General features: G+C 37.6%; 1 protein-coding gene across 5 annotated transcripts; it reads left to right on the top strand.

Annotated features, from left to right (window-relative positions):
- LOC143849951 (uncharacterized) lies at positions 1-18,934 on the top strand. Of its 5 annotated transcripts, none has more exons than XM_077359267.1 (16): positions 12-133; positions 1,251-2,040; positions 2,152-2,464; positions 2,920-3,066; positions 3,209-3,297; positions 3,451-3,543; positions 8,622-8,748; positions 11,463-11,527; positions 11,610-11,784; positions 12,334-12,528; positions 12,625-12,672; positions 13,002-13,148; positions 15,324-15,406; positions 17,498-17,613; positions 18,067-18,152; positions 18,742-18,934. In XM_077359267.1, the coding sequence occupies exons 2-15, from the start codon at positions 1,358-1,360 to the stop codon at positions 18,147-18,149; spliced, it is 2,364 nt and encodes a 787-aa protein (XP_077215382.1). In that variant the 5' UTR covers positions 12-133; positions 1,251-1,357; the 3' UTR covers positions 18,150-18,152; positions 18,742-18,934. The 5 variants fall into 5 exon arrangements, with proteins under 5 accessions (XP_077215380.1, XP_077215382.1, XP_077215383.1 ...); XM_077359268.1 differs by having other exon boundaries at positions 18,745-18,934; XM_077359265.1 differs by lacking the exon at positions 18,742-18,934 and having other exon boundaries at positions 1-133; positions 1,268-2,040; positions 18,067-18,714.
- Positions 18,935-24,535: the final 5,601 nt, after the last annotated feature.

Raw genomic sequence — 24,535 nt, forward strand, 5'->3', positions numbered from 1 at the left:
TTTCTGATTCGTCGGTTGTCGCCGCCAACCCGAGTTCCATTTTAGCTCGATATAAAAACACACCCGCAAACCCCTTCTCTTACATCTCGACTCTTGCTGGAATTCTCTCTTGCAAGTTTTCTCCCCCAACCTGGTAAGTCATAATCTCCACATCTCTATCTCCCAATACATTTCTCTCTTAATTCTTTTAATCCCTATTCGCATGATTTCTCACTTAGCAAAACCCTACATCTCTCTATTCTCGACTGGTATGGGTTTAAGCTAGGGTTTTATTTTCACCATAGCCTGGACTTCGATTTTGATTCTACTCTGCATCGATTGCATCCAATTTTTTTGGAAAAGACAGGAAAAAAAAATGTAAATTTCGTTGACCACAGCAAATACTATGTTGACTTTTATCTGCCTTTAGTTAGGGTTTTATTTCTATTATGATGGAAAAAGCAAGGGAAAATCATGGAGTTTTGTTAAATAGAAACCTCCAGCTAAACCTAGGAATCATCAATGCTTCCTTCCAATTGTTTGATTTTTTTATTTTTTTTTCATCTGCATTTTTTTCCCTAAAGAATATTTGTTTTTTAAATAAACATGTAAGATGTTGTATAAAGCACTTGAATTGATGCCCTGCTTGGATTGCAAGAAAAACATTTCTGAGAGAATTTTTTTTCTTGGGATTTTTTTGGGTTCCACATTTTAAAGAGAAATGATATAATTATAGTTAATTTAGAGGGATGTTATAGCAGAATGAAGATCCCTCTAAGTAAAAATTGATTAGGGTTGGTTCAAGTTAGTCTTTTTTTTCCTTTCCAAACTTTTCCATAAAATTCCTGCAATCCAAGATGTCAATTTCGTAGATATCATTGTACTACTCAAGTATGGAAAATTGCACAAATTTGTTGAATGTCGATTTCGGGTAAAAACCCTAGAACCCAACTCTCTTCTAATCAAAACTTGCATCTTTGAAGTACCCATTCTTGGTTTTGTCATGCTTGAAGAGCCTTGAGTTATGAATGTTCTGTGATTACTCTTTAATTTGGAAATAAACACAATTCTATGACTGTGATAAGGATATTTGTAGGGGAAAGTGAGTAGATACACTGTTATTTGAGAAAGGAACTTGAAAATACATGCTATTTGATTTCTTACGGGAATTTAGATAATTCCTTATTCATTTTTTTATGTCACAGTTTTAATTTGCAACCAGCTTGATTTCTTATGGGAATTTTGATAATTTCTTATTTTTTATCTCACAGTTTTAATTTGCAACCAGGTGACTGACTTGTGGTCACCAACTCAAAATCACTGGTTGCCCCAAAGATAATGACCATAGGCTTCCTTTCTGGAAGCAGAGAGAACTTTGATGATGGCTGCAAGAGCTATTTTCAGAAGGAAGAAGTGCCTCTTAGAACACCTAAACGTCCACTCTCGCTCAATTCAAAGTTTTTCTAGTTTCGGGCATGGGCGATTGGCTCGGGGTCCAGACTCGCAAGTTTCAAATTGGGTTAATGATCATTCTTATGCAGATGCCAATGGTGTTAAGGAGTGGGTTTCAGTCCCATTATCTAAAGAGACACCATCGGGTTCTTCAGAAACAGGATTTCTTAAACGTAATGGTGGAAATGAAGGGGTTGCAGTGTTAATAAGTAAAGAGAGAGGGTTGGGTTTGTCAGAAATAGGATTGCTTAAGCATAATTGTTGTGGATTTTCTTCCTCCAGTTATGTAAATGGGAGATCGCAGATTGTGTTGCCCTTGGGAATCAGGTGGAATTCACAGCCAATGCGTACTTTTTCAATAGCCACAGCAGGTCAACCTGAAATGGATAATGGGGATGAGGCTAACGAAGAAAAGAATACGAAGCAAATAAAGGAGGCATCACCACAGGAATGTGATCAGGCAGTTGAAGGTCTGAGTACTGTTAAAGCTAAGGCTAAAGCTAAACAGTCGCAGGAACCTCAGAAGGATGCTAGATATATTATAATAACAATTTGGTCTAAGTTCTTGGGGATTGGTCCTTCTTTGAGAGCTGTTGCTTCTATGAGCAGGTTATTATTATTGTTTTAAGCTTCATTTGTTTCTAATTAAAATTCATCTTGGTTTAGTGCGTTGTCATTTACTTCACATCACGTCTTTTGTCTTCTCATTTTCTTTTTCAGGTCGGATTGGGCTAAGAAATCTCATCAATGGAAGGATTCCTTTATGTCGGCTTTGAAACACTATTGGCTGGGCACGAAACTACTCTGGGTGGATTCTAGGATTAGTTCACGATTACTGTTGAAACTTGCTAGCGGAAAGAGTCTGTCAAGGAGGGAGAGGCAACAACTGACACGCACCACAGCTGATATTTTCAGGCTAGTTCCTTTTGCAGTTTTTATCATAGTTCCGTTCATGGAGTTCTTGCTGCCGGTGTTCCTAAAATTATTTCCCAACATGTTGCCATCTACCTTCCAGGACAAGATGAAAGAAGAGGTATTGAATACTAATTGCGATAGTTGTCGTCTATATTCTGCTACTGTTTAAATCCGAATAAACTGTAATTTTCATTCAATCTCTAACACTATCAGTTATTCTTCATAGATGTTTAATCTTAAAAAGGTCAATTGTAGCTCGGTGTACTGGACTTAAGATGGTATCCATTCTTAAAAAGGTCTCTATTGAATTTTGGTGCACTGGAATTAAGTATGGTATCCATTCTACGATCAAAACAAATTAAATATACCTAGAAGGTGTCTATTGAATCAAACCGTCTGAAATATCTCAGAAAGAATGTGTCTTTTTTTTTTGAATGGTAGTGTCTTCTCTTATGATTGTTGATTTATATTTTGAGTACTTGTATATGCCTCCTCTTATAATTTATTGTATGGTTTTGTTTCTTTCCAGAAGGATATTGGTCTCACTACTACCTTTTGATGTTCTACTTTTAGGAAGCATTGAAAAGACGGCTTAATGCAAGAATAGAGTACGCAAAGTTTTTGCAGGATACAGTCAAAGAAATGGCAAAGGAAGTTCAAATTGCTCGCAGTGGAGAAATTAAACAAACAGCAGAAGATCTTGATGAATTTTTAAACAAGGTAAATGTTATTTCTGCAATTTTACTCTAAAGGCTTGGTTTCAGTTCAAGAATCATTCTCAGATCATACAATTGAGTCCGTATTATTTAGTTGGCACATTTGGTGGTGATCTTATAAACTGAAATACTGGATGTTTAATTAGGTTAGGACTGGCGCCAATGTATCTAATGATGAAATTTTATCCTTTGCAAAGTTGTTCAATGACGAGTTGACTCTGGACAATATCAGCAGGTTGCCATTATTCTGTCACTATGGTTTTTTCATGTATTTATTATATTTTATCTGTAAATGAAGCCCAGTGTTTATTTCATTATTTTATGGAGTGTTTCTCATTGCTTTCTTGTCTCCACTACTTGTGCCTATTGTGCTATTTGTTTCTTACAGGCCTAGGCTGGTGAACATGTGCAAATATATGGGAATCAGCCCTTATGGAACAGATGCATATTTACGATATATGCTCCGTAAAAAATTAGCAGGGTAATTATTTCACCTGTTTTGCTTTCTTGGAGTCTCTGTTATTTTATTTTCTTAATGAATATATTCTTTCGAAAAAAATAGAAGAATGAAAGTAAGTGCTTCCCGACTCGTAGAAATGACACTTTCCAGTGACCATGACAGTGATTATGTTGATGGGATGCTTACAGTTTTAATTTTGAACACAAATATGCTACATAACAATGTGATTGGAAATTTGTTTTTTATCTCTTTTCCTATCTACAGTTATAATTTTTATAGGTTTTTACATGTCTGCTTAAATTTCTTTTCACTTGAAATTTTATCTTGTAAGTATTGGAGACATGGCACATGTTGGTTCTCTTGTGGTTCGTTGATCAAGAAACAGTTAACTGTTGATTCAGTGTGTTTTTGCAATTTGCACAATTGAACATATGTAGAAGAACTGGTTGTTTTGCGTCTTGAGATAGAAATGATCCATTTAGGGGGTTGCTCCAACCGTCTGTTTACTTAGTCATGCTTTCTTCTGGCTGAAAGTCATAGTTTAAGCAAGTTATCCTACCAGGATATTCTTCGTAGGACTACCTCTGGGATCAAGATTCTATTATTCTTACGAGTCTGCATGGATTGTATAACTCAATGAATGTTCATTATTTAATGGGATATAATATTTTTTATAGGATTCCAATAACATCATATAAGTTTCTTGGAAGAAGATTTTAGACGAGCAGTTGTGTTTCTCTCTATCTCTTTTGACCCAGAATTTATCTATTAATGTGGGCCGGCCCCTTAAATTTTATTGATATGATAAAAGATTACAAACAGAGGGACACACCACCTTACCTCCAGATCCACAAAACTAATACAAAAAACCTGTCTGCTACAAATTCTTGGAATGCCCAAGGAGTCACAAAAGAACATGAGGGGGATATGCCACCTTATCCTGGGAAATAAAAACCGGCAAATATACAAAAATCTTACCTACTACGAATGCCAGGGATTCCCAAGAAATCACATCTCACAAGGCCTTTAGCCAATGTAGGAAGATCTATCCAATGCCAAAAAAAATTATTTTTCTTACACTTACAAGCATAGTTAGCAAGTTCAGCTATAGTTGGGAAAGGAATGGCACAAGCTTCACGCTCTGCCTTTCTTGCATTTGGACTCCTCGCGCTATATGCTGCTCTCTCTGCGCGCTTAGCTTTCTTTGCTGTTTGCTATCGTGCTATTGCCTGCTTCCTTCTCTTAGGCTTCAAATCGAGGATAAGAGAGTGAAGCTCCTGCCATGCCAATAATATTTAATTGACCAAGGAGGATCCTTGTTAGAAATGATCATGTCAATTAAGACCTTGCTATCAGATTCGCCCAAACATTCAAGAATCCAAATGCTTTACAATATCTAAGGTCGTCAAGAATGCTTCTAGCTTCCGTCTGGATATTGCTTCCCTCAAACATGAAGATAATCCTGCCACCATGATTTCTAACGATCCCACCACCCCCAGATAAGCCAGGATTGTCCATTGACGCCCTATCACTGTTCAATTTTAGCTCACCTAGCTAAAATTGTCAAGCGTTTTCCCCATGTAGTCACAACTTTAATTAACAGACTCGTTGTCTTATAGGAACCTACACGCGCCGCATCTCTCCCACCATATCTCCCTGGTTATAAGTGAAGGATTGACCTTCAAAGCAAAACTTAAAGCTGACTTTTCCTCTTGGATAGCCTGAACCATTGAAGCAACCTAACGATAATGGACTGGTTCTCAAGAAGAGGCACCCCCAGATAGGTAGAAAAGTAATACCATATAGCTCTCCCTACATCAATGTTAATATTCATGATTCAACTCCTCTAATCTAGGCATAGCACAACACATACACTTGGAGGGAAAATGAATGAATATATCCTTCAATCAGCTATTCAGCCATCAATAGGGACTGCATTCATAAAAAAATTCCAAATAAAGTATCTGGTTTTCGCTGGAAGATCCTTCCAAATGAATGTAGACCACCTTCTCTTAGGAAATTTAGTTCTCATCATATTCCTTGCTGATTTAGTAGTGAAGCCACCGATTTATTAGCAGTCCAAATCGGCACATCTCCAGTATCACTTAACCTGACCATTAGATGCTTTAATGGCTTTAAATTTTTTTTGCGAAATATTATGCTCTATTTGAGAAAGATTCCACACTCCATTTATAACATCCTTAACCAGTAGTTTCATACTGCTCCCAGTTGGAAACCTGATTAATCAATGCGTAATTCCCAAACCCTTTACCACTTATCTGTCCAAAAGGCAACATTACCAAACCATTTGAGTCAGGATACGGAACTTAAACACTGTTAACTTACCAACTTCTCCAATAGCTTAAGCTTTTAAAGAAGTTGGTAAGATAACATGGTATCAGAGCCAAAGGTCTCGAGTTCAAATCTCCCGGATAGCAAAAATCCACATGCGATAGTCGGCCCAAAGTTTTTAACCCATTTTCCCTCTATCGTATATCTCAAAACAAAACAAAAATCATATTTGTATTACTTGTGTAAACCCATTTTGGGTTCTCCTCCACTCCAAAGCTCTCTTTATTTTCTCTTCTCTATAGCTTTTTTTTGGCCTATGGCCTTTGTCTTTCTCATCTCATCTTCAAGGTGCACCCCAAGTGTTTGATGAAATGTCTCAAAGGGATTTTGTGCCTTGAAAGTGTTCTTTTTGTTTCAAGTTGAAGGCCTTTGGCCTCAACTTGAGGGGGAGTGTTGTCTTGTATTGTTTCTTGTTGTTCTCTTGTGCTTGTCTTGTTGTCGTTTTCTTATCATCTCTTTCTTTCTATTACCTTCTATGTCTTTTATGTAGTTCTTCAAGGCGCGCACCAAGTATTTGATAAAATGTCTAAGAGAGGTGTGGTGCCTTGTTTGTCATCTTTCCTTTGTCTTTTTCTCTATGGCGCATACCAAGTGTTTGATCAAATGTCCGAAAGCGGTGTAGTGCCTTATTTGTCTTCTTTTCGTTGCAAGTTGAAGGTATCTGACCTTCAACTTGAGGGGGAGTGTTTTCATTTAGTTCTTTGTGTCTTTTCTTAAGAGTGTTGTCCACTTTGTTGTCTTTTCTTGTAGGGGAGTGTTAAAATATGGTCAGCCCAAAGTGGGACATGTGCCACGTGTTTGCCAAGTAGGCCACACGTGCGGGGGATTGTTAAAGTATAAAAGATAGATAACGCCTTTCTATAACAGCTTAAGCTTTTGGAGAAGTTGGTAAGTTAACATGGTATCAGAGCCAAAGGTCTCGAGTTTAAACCTCCCGGATCCAAGTGGGCCACACGTGTGGGGGAGTGTTAAAGTATAAAAGATAAATACTGCCTTTCTCCAACAGAGCTTAAGCTTTTAGAGAATTTGGTTAGTTAACATGATATCAGAGCCAAATGTCTCGAGTTCAAACCTCCCGGATAGCGAAAATCCACATGCAATGGTCAGCCCAAAGTGGGACCACATGTGCCAGGTGTTTGCCAAGTGGGCCACACGTGCGGGGGAGTATTAAAGTATAAAAGATAAATAACGCCTTTCTCCAACAGCTTAAGCTTTTAGAGAAGTTGGTTAGTTAACATGGTATCAGAGCCAAAGGTCTCGAGTTCAAACCTCCCTGATAGCAAAAATCCACATGCGATGGTCAACCCAAAGTGGGACCACATGTGCCACGTGTTTGCCAAGTGGGTCACACGTGCGAGGGAGTGTTAAAGTATAAAAGATAAATACTGCTAACAACTTAAGCTTTTGGAGAAGTTGGTAAGTTAACATGGTATCAGAGCCAAAGGTCTCGAGTTTAAACCTCCCGGATCCAAGTGGGCCACACGTGTGGGGGAGTGTTAAAGAGAGGAAAACGAGATACGAGAGAGAGGGATGATGGCATGGAGGGAGATACTCTTCTTCTTTCCTTCTTGAAGGATCAGCCCATTGGCTCTGATACCATGTTAACTAACCAACTTCTCTAAAAGCTTAAGCTGTTGGAGAAAGGCGTTATTTATCTTTTATACTTTAACACTCCCCCACACGTGTGGCCCACTTGGCAAACACGTGGCACATGTGGTCCCACTTTGGGCCGACCATCGCATGTGGATTTTTGCTATCCGGGAGATTTGAACTCGAGACCTTTGGCTCTGATACCATGTTAACTTACCAACTTCTCCAAAAGCTTAAGCTGTTGGAGAAAGGTGTTATTTATCTTTTATACTTTAACACCCCCACACGTGTAGCCCACTTGGATCCGGGAGGTTTAAACTTGAGACCTTTGGCTCTGATACCATGTTAACTAACCAACTTCTCCAAAAGCTTAAGCTGTTAGAGAAAGGCGTTATTATATCTTTTATACTTTAACAAACACCAATTTGACAATTCATGTCAGTTGTTAGCCACCTTAGCCTTAGGTTGAGCAGCCTTGAACTCTAGTTGTTGGTGCTATTTTCACTGCTTAAAGTAGAGGGGAACTGGAAACCTTGTATTTTCAATTAGTCAGTTACCTCTTTTTGTGTGTATGTTCATGCAAGGTGCTATTGAGCTGTTGCTACGTTGGTTTCAGAAAATGGGAGACTGATATCTGATGCCTTTGCATCACTAAATGGGTACAGTTTATCTATGTTGTCAGGAAGTTGATACTTTCTATGACTGAAGTTTTCTAAGACCGTTTAACGATGTTGGTGGTTCAATGTAGTGTGCATTATTGAATTTCATTTATGTTCTACAATTTTTTTTTTGTTTTGAAATTTATTGAAAAAATCAAAGTTCAGTTACAAAAGGGGCAGAGCTTGCCTTATGGCCGAAGCTGGTATAAGTGAACAATTTTGTTGCAGATGTTCTATTTTGCTTTTTTTTGCTGTTCTTTTTTTTTAATACACAGATTGTGGTTTGTGCTTTTTATTGTATGATAGATGGTGGTGGTGTAGGTGGTCTAAAAAAATTATTGTTTTGATATTATTTCTAGAATGTCATAATTTTTTCTTGTTTTGAGTTTGCCTTTTCTTCATTGCTATTTCTTTTCTTACCTTTATCATTTTTCCCATTGAGGATAGAGATTGGATCAGTACTTTATCATGAAATTGAAATTCACTTGGTTTTGCCAGGATTAAGAATGATGATAAGATGATCCAGGCAGAGGGTGTAAAGTCTCTCTCAGAAGCTGAACTTCGGCAAGCTTGCAGGGATCGAGGCCACCTGGGATTACTTTCAGTCGAGGAAATGCGCCAACAGGTTTGGTTCAACTTGAACTTTGTTTCCACCATTTTATAGTTTTCTTTAATCCCTTTTTTCTTTGCCCGATTAAGAATTTTATTAAAGAAATGTTCACATAAGTCACCTAGTTATATATAATATGATTAACTGCCTAGAAATGTAATGTTTAGAGGAAGTGTGGCTGTAGTAGGAAACTAGTGTGGAAGATAAAGAGATTGTAATTCAGTGGATATTAGCAAGGTAGGACTTTTATGGTGCCTCATATCCACGCCTTCATTGCATGTTGAAGTGAATGTTACAACGTGATTAAGAAAGTCAGGTAGTTTGTTGTGGGAGGAGCTAATGGAGGGTTTTGTCAAACTTAACTTTGATGGTAGCTTGGTTAGCAACCTAGGGCCTGTGAAATGACTGCCCCCTTGTTTTGCAATTTTCCCACTTGATCTTTTCAATAAACTGTTACCTGTTGTAAACTAAGTCAATAGAAGGTTAATTGTAGCTGTGGTGCATATGACATTTGCGTTTTCTACTTTTCTTACCTGGGTCATTAGCTTAATGATGAAGATCGAAGTCCCTTTCGAGTTTATTCTCGGCGGGGCCGCCCTCGAGGAGCCCCGTAGAGATCTTTTTATTGTTATTTGTGCCCCTTAGGGATTTTTTGTTATTTTTAGTGTTATTAGGGGTATTTTGGGGCATAGTTGATTTATTAGGGTTATTTTAGTCGTTAGGGTGTTTTAGTCTTTTAAGAATTCTTAATTTTGCAAGTTTCTTTCTTTTAGGGATAGTTAAAAGCCTGTATATAGGCCATGCTACAGCGTTTATGATTAACTTTGAATGATTAATTGAGTGCTTCTTTCTTCCCTTACTTTCTTCTCTTCTACTTCTAATCCTCTTATACTTCTCTTCTTCTTCTTCTCCTTATTTTCTTCCCCAGCCTACACCACCTAAATTGTTGAAGATATTTATCCTTTACACCTAAAAATGAGGGTAATGCATATACCTTTTCTTGAGATCAGCATGAGACTTTTTGGTTGGTATTTCATTGAGGTTATTTATCAAGCTGATTTCTTTTCAAGAGTACTTCTAATGGTGTTGATGCACAAAAAGATGGTTGAGAGTTTTATTTAAATTTCCAAAACGGGTAATTGGAAGTTATTGAGAGATATTAACACCTTGGTGTATCATCTTGTGAAACACAGCCATGTGTAGCCATGAGAAATATGATGGAGGAATTGAAAGGTTTCTGAGAACATTTATCATAAGATACTTCTTAGAACTATCTTCCGTTAAACTTGAGTTCATTTACAAATGAGTTTCTCAACTAAAGTAAAAGGGCATCGATTCTAGCGAGTCAATGATTGACACGTTCAAATTTTCATTAACTTGTATGAGTCAAAGGAGTTCTGATTTTCTTGGTAGGGCAAAACTTGGACTTGAACGAGAATTCAACCAAGGTAAAGGAGTCGACCTGGGTGAATTGATGATTGGTGCAGGTGCAGGGGGTGTTAAAAAGTGTCATAAATAGTCAAATCTATCCAGTTTCTCAATTTTCTTTTAATTACAGTTAATTTGTTGTCCCCCTTTACTTGTCACTAGTTCCTTTCGCCAATTTCTTCCATATAATTCTTCAAATTAGCTTCCGAGATCTAATCCGATGTGCTAGTTGTTCTAAGATGCATCAAAATGGGATACAACCTGTGTCTAATCCAAACAATTAGATCTATACTGATATATTTTTTATGTACAACCTGTGTCTAATCCAAACAATTATATCTATACTGATGTATTTTTAATGATACAACCTGTGTCTAATCCAAACAATTAGATCTATACTGATGTATGCGTAGTGAACCTTGTTGTGCTATTGACAAAATCCTCCTTACAAAGGAAATATTACTTCGGAAATAATTGGCAAGTACATTTAGGCTCTCCTTTTCTCTTAAAAACAATAAAAAGGGCTTGCAAAGGCCGACATTTTTGGGCTGAGTTAGAATACCTATATTCATCATCAGTTCACCCGTGGAAGGTTTCCATTGTTTAGGGACTTCCTGTCCCGATGTGGGATGAGGGACACTACTGATGCAAATCCAGGGCTCGCATATTACTTTTCTGGGTATTAGGACGGTGTGTCGCACTTCGTGCTCTGGTTGTCCAGGTGCAGATGATGTCGGAGATGGTGTGCTACGCTTCATGCATCCTCTTTTTGACACACTTCCCACTTAATACCCCCTCTTGAAAAGAACTTAACCTCGAATTCAAGTCATCTTTCGAAGATAATCACTCGTCAACGAAAGCATCATGCAACGATCTGCGATATCTACTAATTCACGTCGTCATCTTCCAATGAAGTTGAGGGAGTAGCTTTATTAGAGGGAATAAGCTATTTTTTGTATCTCACCTGAGTGCTCTTAGCTGGAAGGCAATTTTGTGGGCATGAAAGAAGGGGTGGAGCCTGTAAAATACTTGCTTTCATCCTTTGATATTTTTTATGTTTATTGTTTTTTATGTTTTTTTTTTTTGAGATTTGGATATTTATTATATGATTTATATCACATCCTGAGAGAGGCTGATGTGAGGTGACTGACTTATTATTTTCGACAATTGAAATTATTGATAGTGGAACTAAAAAGATATAGTGTGCAACTACTACAGAAGTAAAACATCCCTAATACTCAAACATCAACCTCGGTGTGTGACCCTTATGCTTTATCTGAATATATATTCATTTTTTGCAGCTTCGTGACTGGTTGGACCTGTCTCTCAATCATTCTGTGCCATCTTCTCTCCTAATTCTTTCCAGGTAATCAAGTCATTGGCTTAAATTGCTTAAAGATGTTTGTTTGTGTGTACTCGCTTTTTATTAATATGATACCATTCACTAGAGCCTTCACCGTGTCTGGCAAGGTGAAGCCTGAGGAGGCTGTTCAAGCTACACTATCTTCGCTGCCAGATGAGGTTGTGGACACTGTTGGAGTAACTGCTTTGCCTTCTGAAGACTCTGTTTCAGAGAGGAGGAGGAAATTGGAGTTCCTTGAAATGCAAGAGGAACTTATCAAGGTATGATTTTGAACTTGCAAAATTTTGGTCTTGATGCCTTTTGGCTGAACTTGAAATCTGGATCTTCTCGTTCCATTCCCTGGAACTTCCAGCCTCTTGTATATTCTTTGTTAGGATCCCGTATTAATGTCTTACCTTTTGTTTTTATTTATATGTGCACACTACTCAATTTGATTCATTAACAAGAAATGCAATTTTCGAAAGTGATTTGATCATAGCTGATCACATCACTTTCCAAAATTGTTATAGCTAATGTGTGAGTTTTATCAGATGATTACAAAGCCAATGTATCTTTCTTCCTAAGCCTTTATGTTCTTTATTGAATGACCCGGAAACAATGTCTTTTGAAACTGTGAGAAGCCAAGCTATTTTTTCTTTGAACTGATCTGTGAAATAAGATTTTTATCCCTTGAGATGCTTGGGGATATTTGAACCGTCCAAAATGTGGATTCCTTTAAAGCTTCATTAATATTTTATTTTCTGCGGATGCATTATTCTTTTCGCAGGTCTGGTCCATTAATAAATGTGTTACTAACTAATCATTTGTAGGAGGAGGAAGAGAAAGAGGAAGAGGAGCAAGCTCGGCTGAAGGAATCTGGAACAAGCCAGGAGGATATAGCTTTGAAAGAGATGTCTATTCCAACTGCAAGAGAAGCATTAGAGCTTGCAGAAGCAAAAACATTGGAAAAACAAGAGCAGCTCTGTAACCTTAGCCGTGCATTGGCTCTTCTGGCGTCAGCATCCGTAAGGATTGACCTTCATCCTTTTCCCAGTTTTTTGGAGTGGTCATCTCCCCTGAAACTAACATTACTTCTTCACTTCTTGAACTAATTCTTGCAGTCAGTCAGCAGGGAGCGTGAAGCGTTTTTGAGCCTTGTCAACAAAGAGGTATGTTTTGGCCCTGAAAAAAAAGATTATTTTTAACAAGTTTGGTGTTTCTAAAATGTGAAACATATGACATTCTGAGTAATTGATTGAATTGAGGTTACCCTTACAACTTTTCCCCGCCACCTTTCTTCTGTGAATGTGGTTGCATTCTACTAACCTTTTATTTTATGCCAAAAGAATGACTGTTTCTTTTATGATTGTATCTGTCATGTATGTAGAATCACCTTTATCTGTGATATTGTACCTATCGTTCTTTCCCTTTATTCCCCTTGTGAACTCGGGCAAATTTCAAGTTCTGCATTTGAATGCTGTGTCGTCGTTTTTTGCAGATAGAATTGTATAATAGTATGGTAGACAAAGAGGGGATAGAAGGTGAAGAAGAGGCTAAGAAGGCATACAGAGCTGCTAGGGAGAAGAGTGACCATGAGGCCGAGATGGCTGTAGGAAACAAGGTTTCTTCGGCACTTATAGATCGGGTAAGACATTGGTAAACTAGCCCATCATTACATACGAAATTTAGTTCTTGTTCGTATTGGATGTCAATAACTTATCCAACTGCTTGTGGCTTTATGTGTTTGTTATTTTTTAAGAATGTTGAGCAATAAGTCCTCATATGTGTGAAGCCCCATGGCTTGGCCTTTATGGCTAGCCTAGGTAATAATATACACACACACACACACACACACACATATATATATATATATATATATATATATATATATATATATATAGAGAGAGAGAGAGAGAGAGAGAAAGAGAGAGAGAGAGAGAAAAGTGTCTCTAGTCGGCCGACTAGAGAACCTTCTCTAGTCCGCCGACCCAAAACACAGTGGGCCCACAATGTTTGGATGATCCAAAGCATTCATTTGATAGGCCCTGAATAGATAGGGTGTGCCCAAAAAATCAGTTCCATAGGACCATCTTAACCATTCGATTTGTGGAGCTAAAAATTGGGCAAATTAGTGAAGTTTTATACCCATCCATTTTAACCTCCACAAATCGTAGGGTTGGGATGATCCTATGGAGCTGATTTTTTGGGCACACCCTATCCATGTCGGGGCCTATTAAATGAATGCTTCGGATCACACAAAAACTGTGGGCCCGCACTGATTTTTTGGCGGACGGACTAGAAAACTTTTCTAGTCGGCCGACTAGAAACATCAACCCCATATATATATATAGACACACACACACACACACACAGAGAGAGAGAGAGAGAGAGAGAGAGAGAGAGAGAGAGAGAGAGAGAGAGAGAGAGAGAGAGAGAGATCAATAAAAAAAATGTTGAGCAATACATTACGTTTTTGTGTGCTCCCACCACATTCCCCAAATTCTGTGTGTAATCAGTGTAAGAGCATGATCATTGGAGTCTCATACCTTTTCAATACCGCAATGGAACTTCTTGTGAAAAGCGGTCTCCCACTCATAACGTAACTTGAGAATAATTCATGACAAATGTGATTACTTTTGAAGTCTTTTACTTGAAACTCCTACGTATTGCATATGGTAGATACGGGGATAAAAAGTTTCTGACTATTCACTACTTTGTCACAATGTGTATGACATGGGTGGGAAGACAAGGGTGCCAAACCTGTCGGGCTGAAATCCAACTTCCAACAAAATGACTAAAATATCCCTATTTCAGTGGTAAATTCTCAAAACAAATGACTAGTGATCTCCGATGGTCAGTCAAGACCAGCGCTCTTGGAGTCTATCTGCCTGGCTAATACGATGTCGAGGAAAGCCCGGCTGGGTGACCATTAGACCATTCTCTGGACAGGCGGAGAGTCTCCGTTCGGCGTTGATCTCAGCTGGCCACTGGCAGCAGCTTTAGTGGTGGCTTTAGTGGTGTTGGAATTTGTTGTAAAATTTAATCCTTAAGGGCCCGTTTGGATGCCGAGAAGATTTTGATTTGGATTTCTCACATTTGCAGCCCTTTTTGCATTGTAATTTGGATCGGATCAAATTCTTGGATTTCTAATTCAGCAGCTGACAGTGAAAAAAAAATCAGATTTCTAAGTTTGCTGTGGAAATAAGAAATTGGAAATCCATAGATTTGGGAGTTTCCTTCACCCTCTTTGCTCCTCAACCTCTCCCCTCCACTGGAAGTACCCCCTTCCCTCTCTGTCTCCTTCTACATGTGCTGCCGGATCTATTCAGTTTGTATTGAAAACTCAATTCCAAATCCAAATACAAAATGGTAGGTATCCAAACGGGCACTAAGGGTATTTTTGTCATATCATCTTTCATTTTTGTTACCTAAACGGAAGCATATTTTGGTATCTTTTTCCTATTGACAACGTAGCTTTGCTATGGTGTTAATTTGTTGTCAGCGTTCTTAATCATGTTGTTTAGCAGTAATCATATTTTGGTATCTTTTTCCTATTGACAACGTAGATTTGCTGTGGTGTTAATTTGTTGTCAGCGTTCTTAATCATGTTGTTTAGAAGCTTTAGTAATGTATGAAGAACCTTAGTTTTGTGCTGGATGTTGCTTTGGTAAACTTACTGCATCCTTGTTTCGAGACCTATTTGTTTTGCATATAATTTCTTATTGCGAACTTTTATTGTTCCATGCTTATGGATGATGAACATATTGTATACACTTCTACTGATTATTTTTACTTTTTATCCTGTCTTTCCACACTTCAGGTTGATGCTATGCTCCAAAATCTTGAAAAGGAAATTGATGATGTGGATGCTAAAATTGGTGACCGCTGGAGACTACTTGACAGGTAATAATTTCTTGCAGACCTTGTGTCCCTGTCTCCCTATCTCGTCGAAGCGTCATAGTCTGCTTTCATTTCATAATTTTGAAGACAGTTTTCTTTTTTCTTTTTCTTTTTTATAACCAAGGAATTTTATTTAGATGGACATTAATGTTTTGGTCCAAAAATTGACTAGATCCTCCTATCTCTCCCACCCTATCTATAACGTCTTTTATTTTCATAAAATAGCAAAACTGGCTTCCATTACCTTTAATGTCACAAAACAAAGTGGAACTATTGATCAAGAAAATGGAGGGTTTTATTTGTAGTACTTTGAATATTAAGAGGGGACAATACCATTCTTGAAGATTGGTCTTTTCGATATTCTTTAATTAATCAAGCATCTATACTTGTTTAAATTGATCCTTTATAGATTTATCTTTATAAATTAATCCTCCATTGGGTAACAAACTGTTTAAATTGATAAGAGTTTCTCGTCTCATCGTTTGTCCTTAGTGCTAAATTAATAGCCTGGATATCTTTATGTATAACAATTTTGTCAGGAATGCCATTTTGTCTCATGGAAAGTTTTTTTTTTTTTTTTTTGTCTTTATATTATGCATCTACGCGCTCTGAATTATCATAATTATTTATTACTGCTCTTTGTTTGATGTCTTATATGAGACTTGATGATGCTTCTTACTATATTCATCACCTACTATTTGATGTCCTGCACAAGACTTGAGATGCTTTTTACTATATTCCTCTTGGTTGTCTCCTTGCTGCAAATGGATGACTTTGTATAAACTAAGCATGTTGATTACTTTGATTATAGTTCTGGGAGCTCTTATGTGCCCTCCCTCTTCTGCGTGTGTCCCAATTGTCTCAATTATCTGTCGTTCTTTTGGAATGAATGCTATCCAGTACTCCCCTGGGCAATCACGTTTGTAATATACGTAGGGGTTGGATTTGGTAGCTGAATGACTAGCTCTATTAATTTGACCATAACTGTGTGTTTGCTGACATTCACTTGAAGGGATTTTGACCTAATCTTAAAGTCACAGTTACAATTTATGGCTGTCGAATGCTTGACATCCTTCACCCACTATGGAACTAACATCATTGCATTAGAAACATTTATCTAGTGGATTGTTAATAAGTTAGTCCCTTCTCGAAAGTAATGGAGAAATTTCTTATTGAAGCACAATCAGTAATAAGTTTTAAATCCTCCATAAGCTTAATAAACTGTTTAAATTGATAATTGTTTTCCGTCTTATTGTTCGTCGTTAGTGCAAAATTAGTAACCTGGATATCTTTTTTCTTTAAAGTTAAGTAACCTGGATATTTTAATATATAATTTTTTTTATCAGTGATGCCATTTTTTCCCATAGAATCTTTAATTTAGTAGTATCACCTACTATTTGATGTCCTATGCAAGAATTGATGACTCGTGTTACTATATTCCTCTTGGTTGTCTCCTTCCTGCAAATTGATGACTTCATATATACTACACACATTGATTACTTTGCTTGATTATAGTTATGGGAGATCTTCAGTGTCATCATCAATTGCCAGAATGTTCATTGCTTCTTGCCCCCCACGCCACCCCCACCCTGTGTTTGGCCCAATTGCAATTGTCTATTTGTCTTAATTATCTGTTCTTTTGAAATGAAGGCTGTCTGGTACTCCCCCAGTTAATCATGTTTGTAATATATGTAGGGGTTGAGTTTGGTTGCTGAACGACTTGGTCCATTAACTTGACCATAACTGCATTTTTTGTGACATTCAGTTGAAGGGATGTTGACCCAATTTTTAAGAAGAAAACCTTATAAATTTAGTAACCTATACCATCTAATTTTTTCTCAGGTGTTGCTGTTAAACTTATATTAAATAATCAACACTCTAATTTAATAGTTAAACAGCTGGTGCCAAGGATTTTAAACTGTAAAGGTGAGGTTCTACTCTACTTCAGGAAATTCATGACATCCATTTTTGTAAGAAAATTTTCACCCCAAGGATTTTAAACTGTAAAGGTGAGATTATACATGGAAATTCATTACATTCATTTTTGTAAGAAAAATTTCTCCTGAAGCGATCAAGCATATTACCCATTCGCAGGGACTTTGATGGCAAAGTGACCCCTGAGGAGGTAGCAGCTGCAGCCATGTACCTCAAAGACACCATTGGCAAGGAGGGAGTGCAAGAACTTATCAGCAACCTCTCCAAAGATAGAGGTGGGTATCTTAAATTTTTTGGAACCATTTGATGTGATTGACTCTTACTTCTGATCAGTCACAAATATCTCCCATATTTTCAAAATATCGCGATATTTTCCTGTTTTTGATGAAAATGGAAAAATTCTCAAAATTTTACCAAGATTCAGAAAAATAACCGAGATATCTTTATATATATTTTTTGTTTAAAAAATATCACAATAATATCCCGATAACTTCACGATGTTATTTGTTGATCTGATTTTGTTCGTAAATTTTAAATTTTATATATTTTAAATCTTCTATTTTCCCAGTTTTTTTCCGATATGAACCTAACAAAAAAAAAACCAAAATATCCTGAGAACCCTTCCTGAGCAATTTCTGAGACAAATATTTGTGACTGCTTCTTATGATGATTTGAAATTATCTGTGTACAAACTGTAACTGGTTGTCTTTCTGTCTTCCTATCAACAGAGGGCAAGATTCTTGTTGAGGACATCGTCAAATTGGGCACTCAAACGGATGACATCAATAGGGCTGAAGCAGGGCATCTTTAGAGGGTAGGATGACATGATCTTATCCTACTTTTGACTTAGTTCTTACATAGGAAATGCTAAAAAGACGGTAGTTGTTGGGTTCATTCCTAAAATACAATTGTTGGGGGCATGCTTGTGCCATGTCTATGTGATCAAATCTCCGTTGGTCCGACCAGGTATCACAGGTCCGGAAGAAACGCCTTGATCTATCGGACCCCTTTTAGGCTTCTCCCAATAGAACTTAAACTTTTATTTTTTGTAGTTTGTCTTCCCATGGGATGTCTATTCAGCATGGGACCAAGATCATCTGAGTCGTCTCTTCATGTTCTACAAGGTCAACTGTCTTGATTTCACATCTGTCCCCATGTGGGACACTAGGATCGATCATCGCCATTGATCCTGATTTTAGTCATTCTTTTTTTTTGAAATGGAATGATTTTAGTCATTCTCTTCATATTATTTGTTATAGTGAGCTAATTTGAGAGGTCCAGTTGTCTGGTCAGACACTTGCTAAAAGGGTTTTTGAGCCTTCAATGTTTTAACTGTAGAATTGGCACCCACATATATATATATATTCTGCAAGTCACTGATAAACTGTTTGATTTTTTTGTAGCAGTAAGAGGAGAGAAACAAAATCATATACAAACTGTTTGACATTTGTTATTGATGTAAAAATTCAAGACAGAAACAAAATCATATACAAATTCACAGCCAACATTGGAGCCTGCTTATTTGGCTTTTCTAATAGAGAGGATTTTGTATATATTTATGCAAAATTATTTGAGGACAAGTTGGTTTTGCTTCCAGTTTTTTGCATTATTTCAGTACAGTTTCTGCTGCTTATAGTTATGGCATCCAGAGAAAGTGCATTTTATCCACTGAAATCTTTAGCATTAATACAACCTGAGATCAACAAAAACAAGCCCATGAAATCTTGGGAACATCATGATTTAATTTTAGGCAGGCTTCCAACCATTCAAAAAAAAAAAAGGGCAGGCTTCCACTAGCATGAGGATGGATACATGTTGCAGCAAAGTATGGCAGGACTTGAACCATATGGGGTTGCTTGGAATTGGGATTGGGACAGTGGATAGCTAAAAAAATTAGTGATATATCTTCATATTTTATTTTTATTACGAAAATATTCTGATAAATTTATGATATTATTTGTTATCCTAATCTTGTTTTTAAAATTTAAAATTTTAAGTATTTTATTTTCCTAGTCTTCCTAAATATTTTATTTTCGTAGTTTTCCCTGATATTAACTCGAAAATAACAAAAACTTTAAACTATCCAGAGATATACCCTTCCTGAGAAAGTCCCAAGAATGATATTTGTGACTGTTGTGGAACATGAAAAATGTATTCATTAATGGCCATATCTTTCAATTAATAGAAAAAGGGGGACCGAGATGGTCAATACATCAATAAAGAAATACAAGTGAGAACTTATAGGTGACAAAGAAGTAAGGCTCTGTTCACTTGTTTTCTAGCTGCAGGAAAAGAAAAGAAAGGAAAAGAATCTGACGTGGAAAATTGAAAAAGAAAGGAGAAGAAACTGTGAGAAAATTCCTTTTGTGATGAAATTCCGTTGTTCACTTGGCCGAGAAAAGGAAAAGAAAGTATGCAGGCAAAGTGGTTTTCTCAGAAAAATGATTTTCTCATCCTTTTGGTGAGAAAATTTAGAGGGAAAGTGCAAGAAAGTTGGTTTTTGAAGTCATTATTTATATTTTCCACCTGTGTAATTCCGCTTTCCCGAGAAAACGAGTGAACAGCGGAAAATGTCAAATCATGTACAATCACAGGAAAATTTGGCTTACTTTCTTCGCCTTTCCTTTCTCAAGAAGGCAAGTGAACAGAGCCTAAAGGAAAACATATGAAAAGGAGAGCAACCGCCACTCAAGGGGTAAATCATCGTATAACTCCAATTCCTCCTTGGATACCCCACCCCTTGGCAAGCCTATCTGCTACTTGCTACTTCATTGGAGGACTTCTAAACATGATGGAAAGATAGCTCCAATGCCCCCAATCCAGTCCTGGACCTCATAAAAAAGATGATCAAATCTCCAAGAACATCCATGCGAACCACAAAGCCATCGCATCACGTTGTTGGTGTCCCCCTCCACCACTGTTTTATCCCAGTTTTATACCTTGGTGAGCAGCTCTTACTTCTGTCTCACTAGCACCAGTGATACCAATGGGCCCGCAAAAAAGCCCAAATCATAGATGACACATCATGTATGATCTCTCAAAACCCCATCAACACCAGCCGGACTAGGGTTTCCCATGCTCGATCTATCAATGTACTCATGTTCAGGAATTGGAATTGACGTCATATTTCAATTCGTACTCCAATTCTCCCTCAAATGAATTGAGAAGAAAATTAAAATTAAAATTTTAATTCAAAAAAAAATTCTAATAAAAATTTCTTCTGATTCAGGTGGAATCAGAATACCACATCTTGGTGCGAGAAACAGATTATGTCATTTCCCTCTCTAGACTAAATTTTGCCCTCTTGATTCTGTTATTTTTTAACCAAATGCTGGAATCAGGTAGAATTGGATTCTGATTCCAATTCCAATGCCTGATTTTGGCATTCCAAACGCACCCAAAGTGCTATCATGGAAAGTGGAAAGTGAAAAGTGGGTCTTCCACCAACCATATATTCTTTGATCACACCATGAAAAGATGGAGAAGAAAGAAAGGGGATAGGTTGAAGATGAAGAAGAAAATGTCTGTAATGTTCCACCACTAAGGCCATCCAAGCTAGTGCTTAGTACCTTTTTTTCAGTTTTTAATGTAAAAATAAAGTGATGTTTTTGGAATGATTTGATGGCCGTAACATAATGGGGCACAACAGCTGCTAGAGGTCAGAGTCTCCGTACCTTTCCTTCGTCAGATTGTTTGATGAGCGTTCTAGCATGATCCAGATAAGATCATAATGAATATAGTCTACTCTATAATAATAAGAGAAGAGTAGGGAATGTGGGCACAATTTTCGAGGAGTTGCGGATTTCTGGTACTAAAACAGCATCAAACACAGATGATACTTCAAAATCGGGTGAGAAAAAGACCCGGTACCCGAAAAAAAAAAGTAAGGAATGTCCGTACAGTTTTCAAAAATTACGGATTTAGGCTCCCTCTTAAAACTAGCATCAAATAGGGTGATGCTTGGGTGGAAAAAGACCCTTATACCCTTTTGACATCAACAAAAATCTCTTTTTTCAATACTGCCCATTAAATTGGCGCGCTTCACAAGGTTTCTTTTGGTTCGTCTGAATGTGTATTTGAACCGACAAAACTTCAGGTTCGTTTCTATCTTGGCCTTCAGAAATAACTAAAGACGGATGGATGCTTGACACGTGTTGAAAAACTTTTTGGAACGCTGGCGCCTTTATACAATAGCCGGTTTGATTTGGATTTGAAATCATTCTTTGAACCCAGAGTCCCTTGGGTTCGTTTAAATCTTGGCAGTCGCCAATATGCATAAACGGTCGGATCCACGACACGTAGACGTCAATATGGAACGATGACGTCTTCTAATAATACCACCTCTCTGTATGAGATTCCGCCGGCGTATCCATTATTTCCGCTTACACCCTATTTCCGCCGGCGTACCCCTTGATATTCCGTTTGGAAAACATATTTGAACTCAAAAAATCTAGCAGCGTACTCAATATTCCGATGGCGTACTCTGGAATCCGCCGGCGTACCCATTATTTCCGCTTACACCATATTTCAGTCAGCGTACCCCTTGATATTCCAGCGGCGTACTTTATAATCCAGCGGCGTATTCGATATTTCAGCGGCGTACTCGATACGTTTGTAACACATGTTTGAACCCAAAAAATCCGGCAGCGTACTCGATATTCCGGCTAGGGGTGTTCATTATTCGGGTTTATTCGGTTTTAACCGAAAAACCGAACCGAACCGAATTGATTCGGTCGGTTCAGTTTGGTTTTTTGCTAATTCGGTTCGGTTTTGGTTTTTATTTTTGGTTAATTCGGTTATTCAGTTTCGGTTATCTCGGGAAAAAAATTCGGTTAACCGAATAACCGAAATTAACCAAAAATAAACATTATTTTTTCAAAAAAAAGGTGTATGGGCACTCCGTAGGATGATCCAAACCGTCCATTTGATTGATCACAACTTCAATAAGTTGTGCCTAAAAAACCGTTTCGATAGATTGATCATAGCCCTCCGATCAAACCGTCTAAATAGATTTTTTTGTCTTTTTCTATCACTATTCGGTTATAACCGAATAACCGAATTTTTATTCGGTTCGGTTTCCGAAATTTGATAACCTAAATTATTTTGGTTATCAAATTTCGATTATTCTGGTTTGGTTATAACCGATTGAACACCCCTAATTCCGGCAGCGTATTCTAGAATCCAGCGGTACAGTGACGGAGCCAAGGGGCAATTGCCCCCCTAAAAGTTAGGATTTTTTTTATCAGGTTTAAGTCGATAGATTTATTTTGATTTTTTTTGTAAAGTTGCCCCCACCCCCTAATTTTAGGATTTTTCTTAAATAGGTTTCTCTTTGATTTTTTTCCGTTAATTTGCCCCTTTATTTTCGAGATTTTTTTGCTTAAATCAGTTCCTAAACTCTCTCTGTTTAGTTTTATTTTTTCCATAAAGTTGCCCCATTTTTTCTCTCTTAATCTCTCTCTCTCTCTCTCTCTCTCTCTCTCTTATTGTTACGTAAAGTTGCCCCATCCCCCTTAATTTCGGAAATTTTCTTAAATTAGTTTCTAAATTATCAGTTCTCTCTCCATTACTTAGCAAATCTGGATAAGGGGCTAAGGGAATGTCACCCTAGTTACAAGATGTTATATGCTACCTAAGTAATTATGAGATTTTACATGTTGTGTGCACCTAAAATCTGAAGTACTCTATTTTAAAAAAAAAATTATTGCAGGCCCACTTCATAGATGATCCAAATTGTTCATTCGTTGGGCCACATCGGAAATAGACTACACCTGGTAAATTATCTCCATTGGATGATCCTAATCGTCTTATCTACAATGGGATTGTTCGTTATAGAAACCTATATAAATATGAGGGTTGGGATCATCCAATGGAGATGATTTATGCAGTGCGTTTCTGGATGATATGTTCACTCCCCCACGTTTTCATCCTTTAAGATAATGATTGGACGTTCTCAAATCTCATCTATCAGGAAGGGCAACATATGAGGACTCTTATCATGTCAGAAGGGTATTGGGGTCTTTTCCCCACCCGATTTTGAGGAATCACCTGTGTTTCATGCTAGTTTTAAAAGGTACCCGAAATCCGTAATTCCTCGAAACTTTTACCCACATTCCGTACTTTTCTCTCCTTTTCCATTACTGCCCATTAAATGGCACACTTCACAAGGCTTCTTTTGATTAGTCTGAATGTGTATTTGAACAGACAGAACCTTGGGTTTGTTCCTATCTTGGCCGTCAGAAATAACTAGAGACGGATGGATGCTTGACATGTGTTGAAAAACTTTTTGGAACGATGGCGCCTCTATACACTGCCGGTTTGGTTTGGATTTAAAAATTTTCTTTGAACCCAGAGTCCCTTGGGTTCTTTTAAATCTTGGACGTCGCCAATATGCATAGACGGTTGGATCCACGACACGTGGACATCAATATGGAACGGTGGCTGTCTTCTAATAATACCTCCTCTATGTATGAGATTCTGCCGGTGAACCCATTATTTCCGCCGGCATACACTCTATTTTTCAAAAGATACGTATGCGCTCCCTGAAATAATAAAATGTTCAATAATGTCCCCGTTCTAAGCCAAAAGAGATGTGAGCCGTTATTATCCAAAAGATACGTATGCGCTCCCTGAAAAGTGGGCAACTCCAACGCTTTTTGATGATAATGATTGACGTTCTCATCCATCGGGAAGGGCAACATAGGAGGAGTCTCTCAGAAGGGTATTGGGTCTTTTTCCCACCCCTTTTTGAGGAATCACTCGTGTTTAATTCTTGTTTTAAAAGGTACTCGAAATCCGTAATTGCTCGAAACTATGGCACATTCCATACTTTTCTCTAATGATAATGATAATTTTATGCACACCCAATTAATCCTCGTAAAAAAAGGGATTTGCTAGGCAATTTGGCGGAAAGCCATTTCACATCTCACTTTTGCAGGAGAGAACAGCCACATAGTCTCACTTTTTACCAGATTTTGTCCTATTCATTTAATTCATCTGAGGTGACGGTTCTCTCCTGCAAAGGTAAGCTGCGAAATGGCTTTCCGTGAAATTGCCAAGCAAATCCCTTAATAAAATGGTAAAACTAATTATTTTTGGGTGGTGATATATTCACCCCCTTTTCTTCTTTGGCCACCCCCTCTCGTGAATTCAGCCCCTAATTTGTTTTCTTCTTCAAACTTTTGCCACGAAGAATTC

Source organism: Tasmannia lanceolata, unplaced genomic scaffold (assembly GCF_043159265.1).
Source record: "Tasmannia lanceolata isolate RefF3 unplaced genomic scaffold, GAP_Taslan_0.1 ptg000018l, whole genome shotgun sequence".
Taxonomy (NCBI): Eukaryota; Viridiplantae; Streptophyta; class Magnoliopsida; order Canellales; family Winteraceae; genus Tasmannia; species Tasmannia lanceolata.

What these genes read in the sequence shown, in the direction of transcription:
- LOC143849951 (XM_077359265.1), top strand. Translation starts at nt 1,358, where the DNA reads ATGATGGCTGCAAGAGCTATTTTCAGAAGGAAGAAGTGCCTCTTAGAA. An exon ending in TCGAGGAAATGCGCCAACAG is followed by an intron (nt 8,749 to 11,462) that starts GTTTGGTTCAAC and finishes CATTTTTTGCAG; the next exon opens with CTTCGTGACTGGTTGGACCT. An exon ending in CAACCTCTCCAAAGATAGAG is followed by an intron (nt 17,614 to 18,066) that starts GTGGGTATCTTA and finishes TCCTATCAACAG; the next exon opens with AGGGCAAGATTCTTGTTGAG.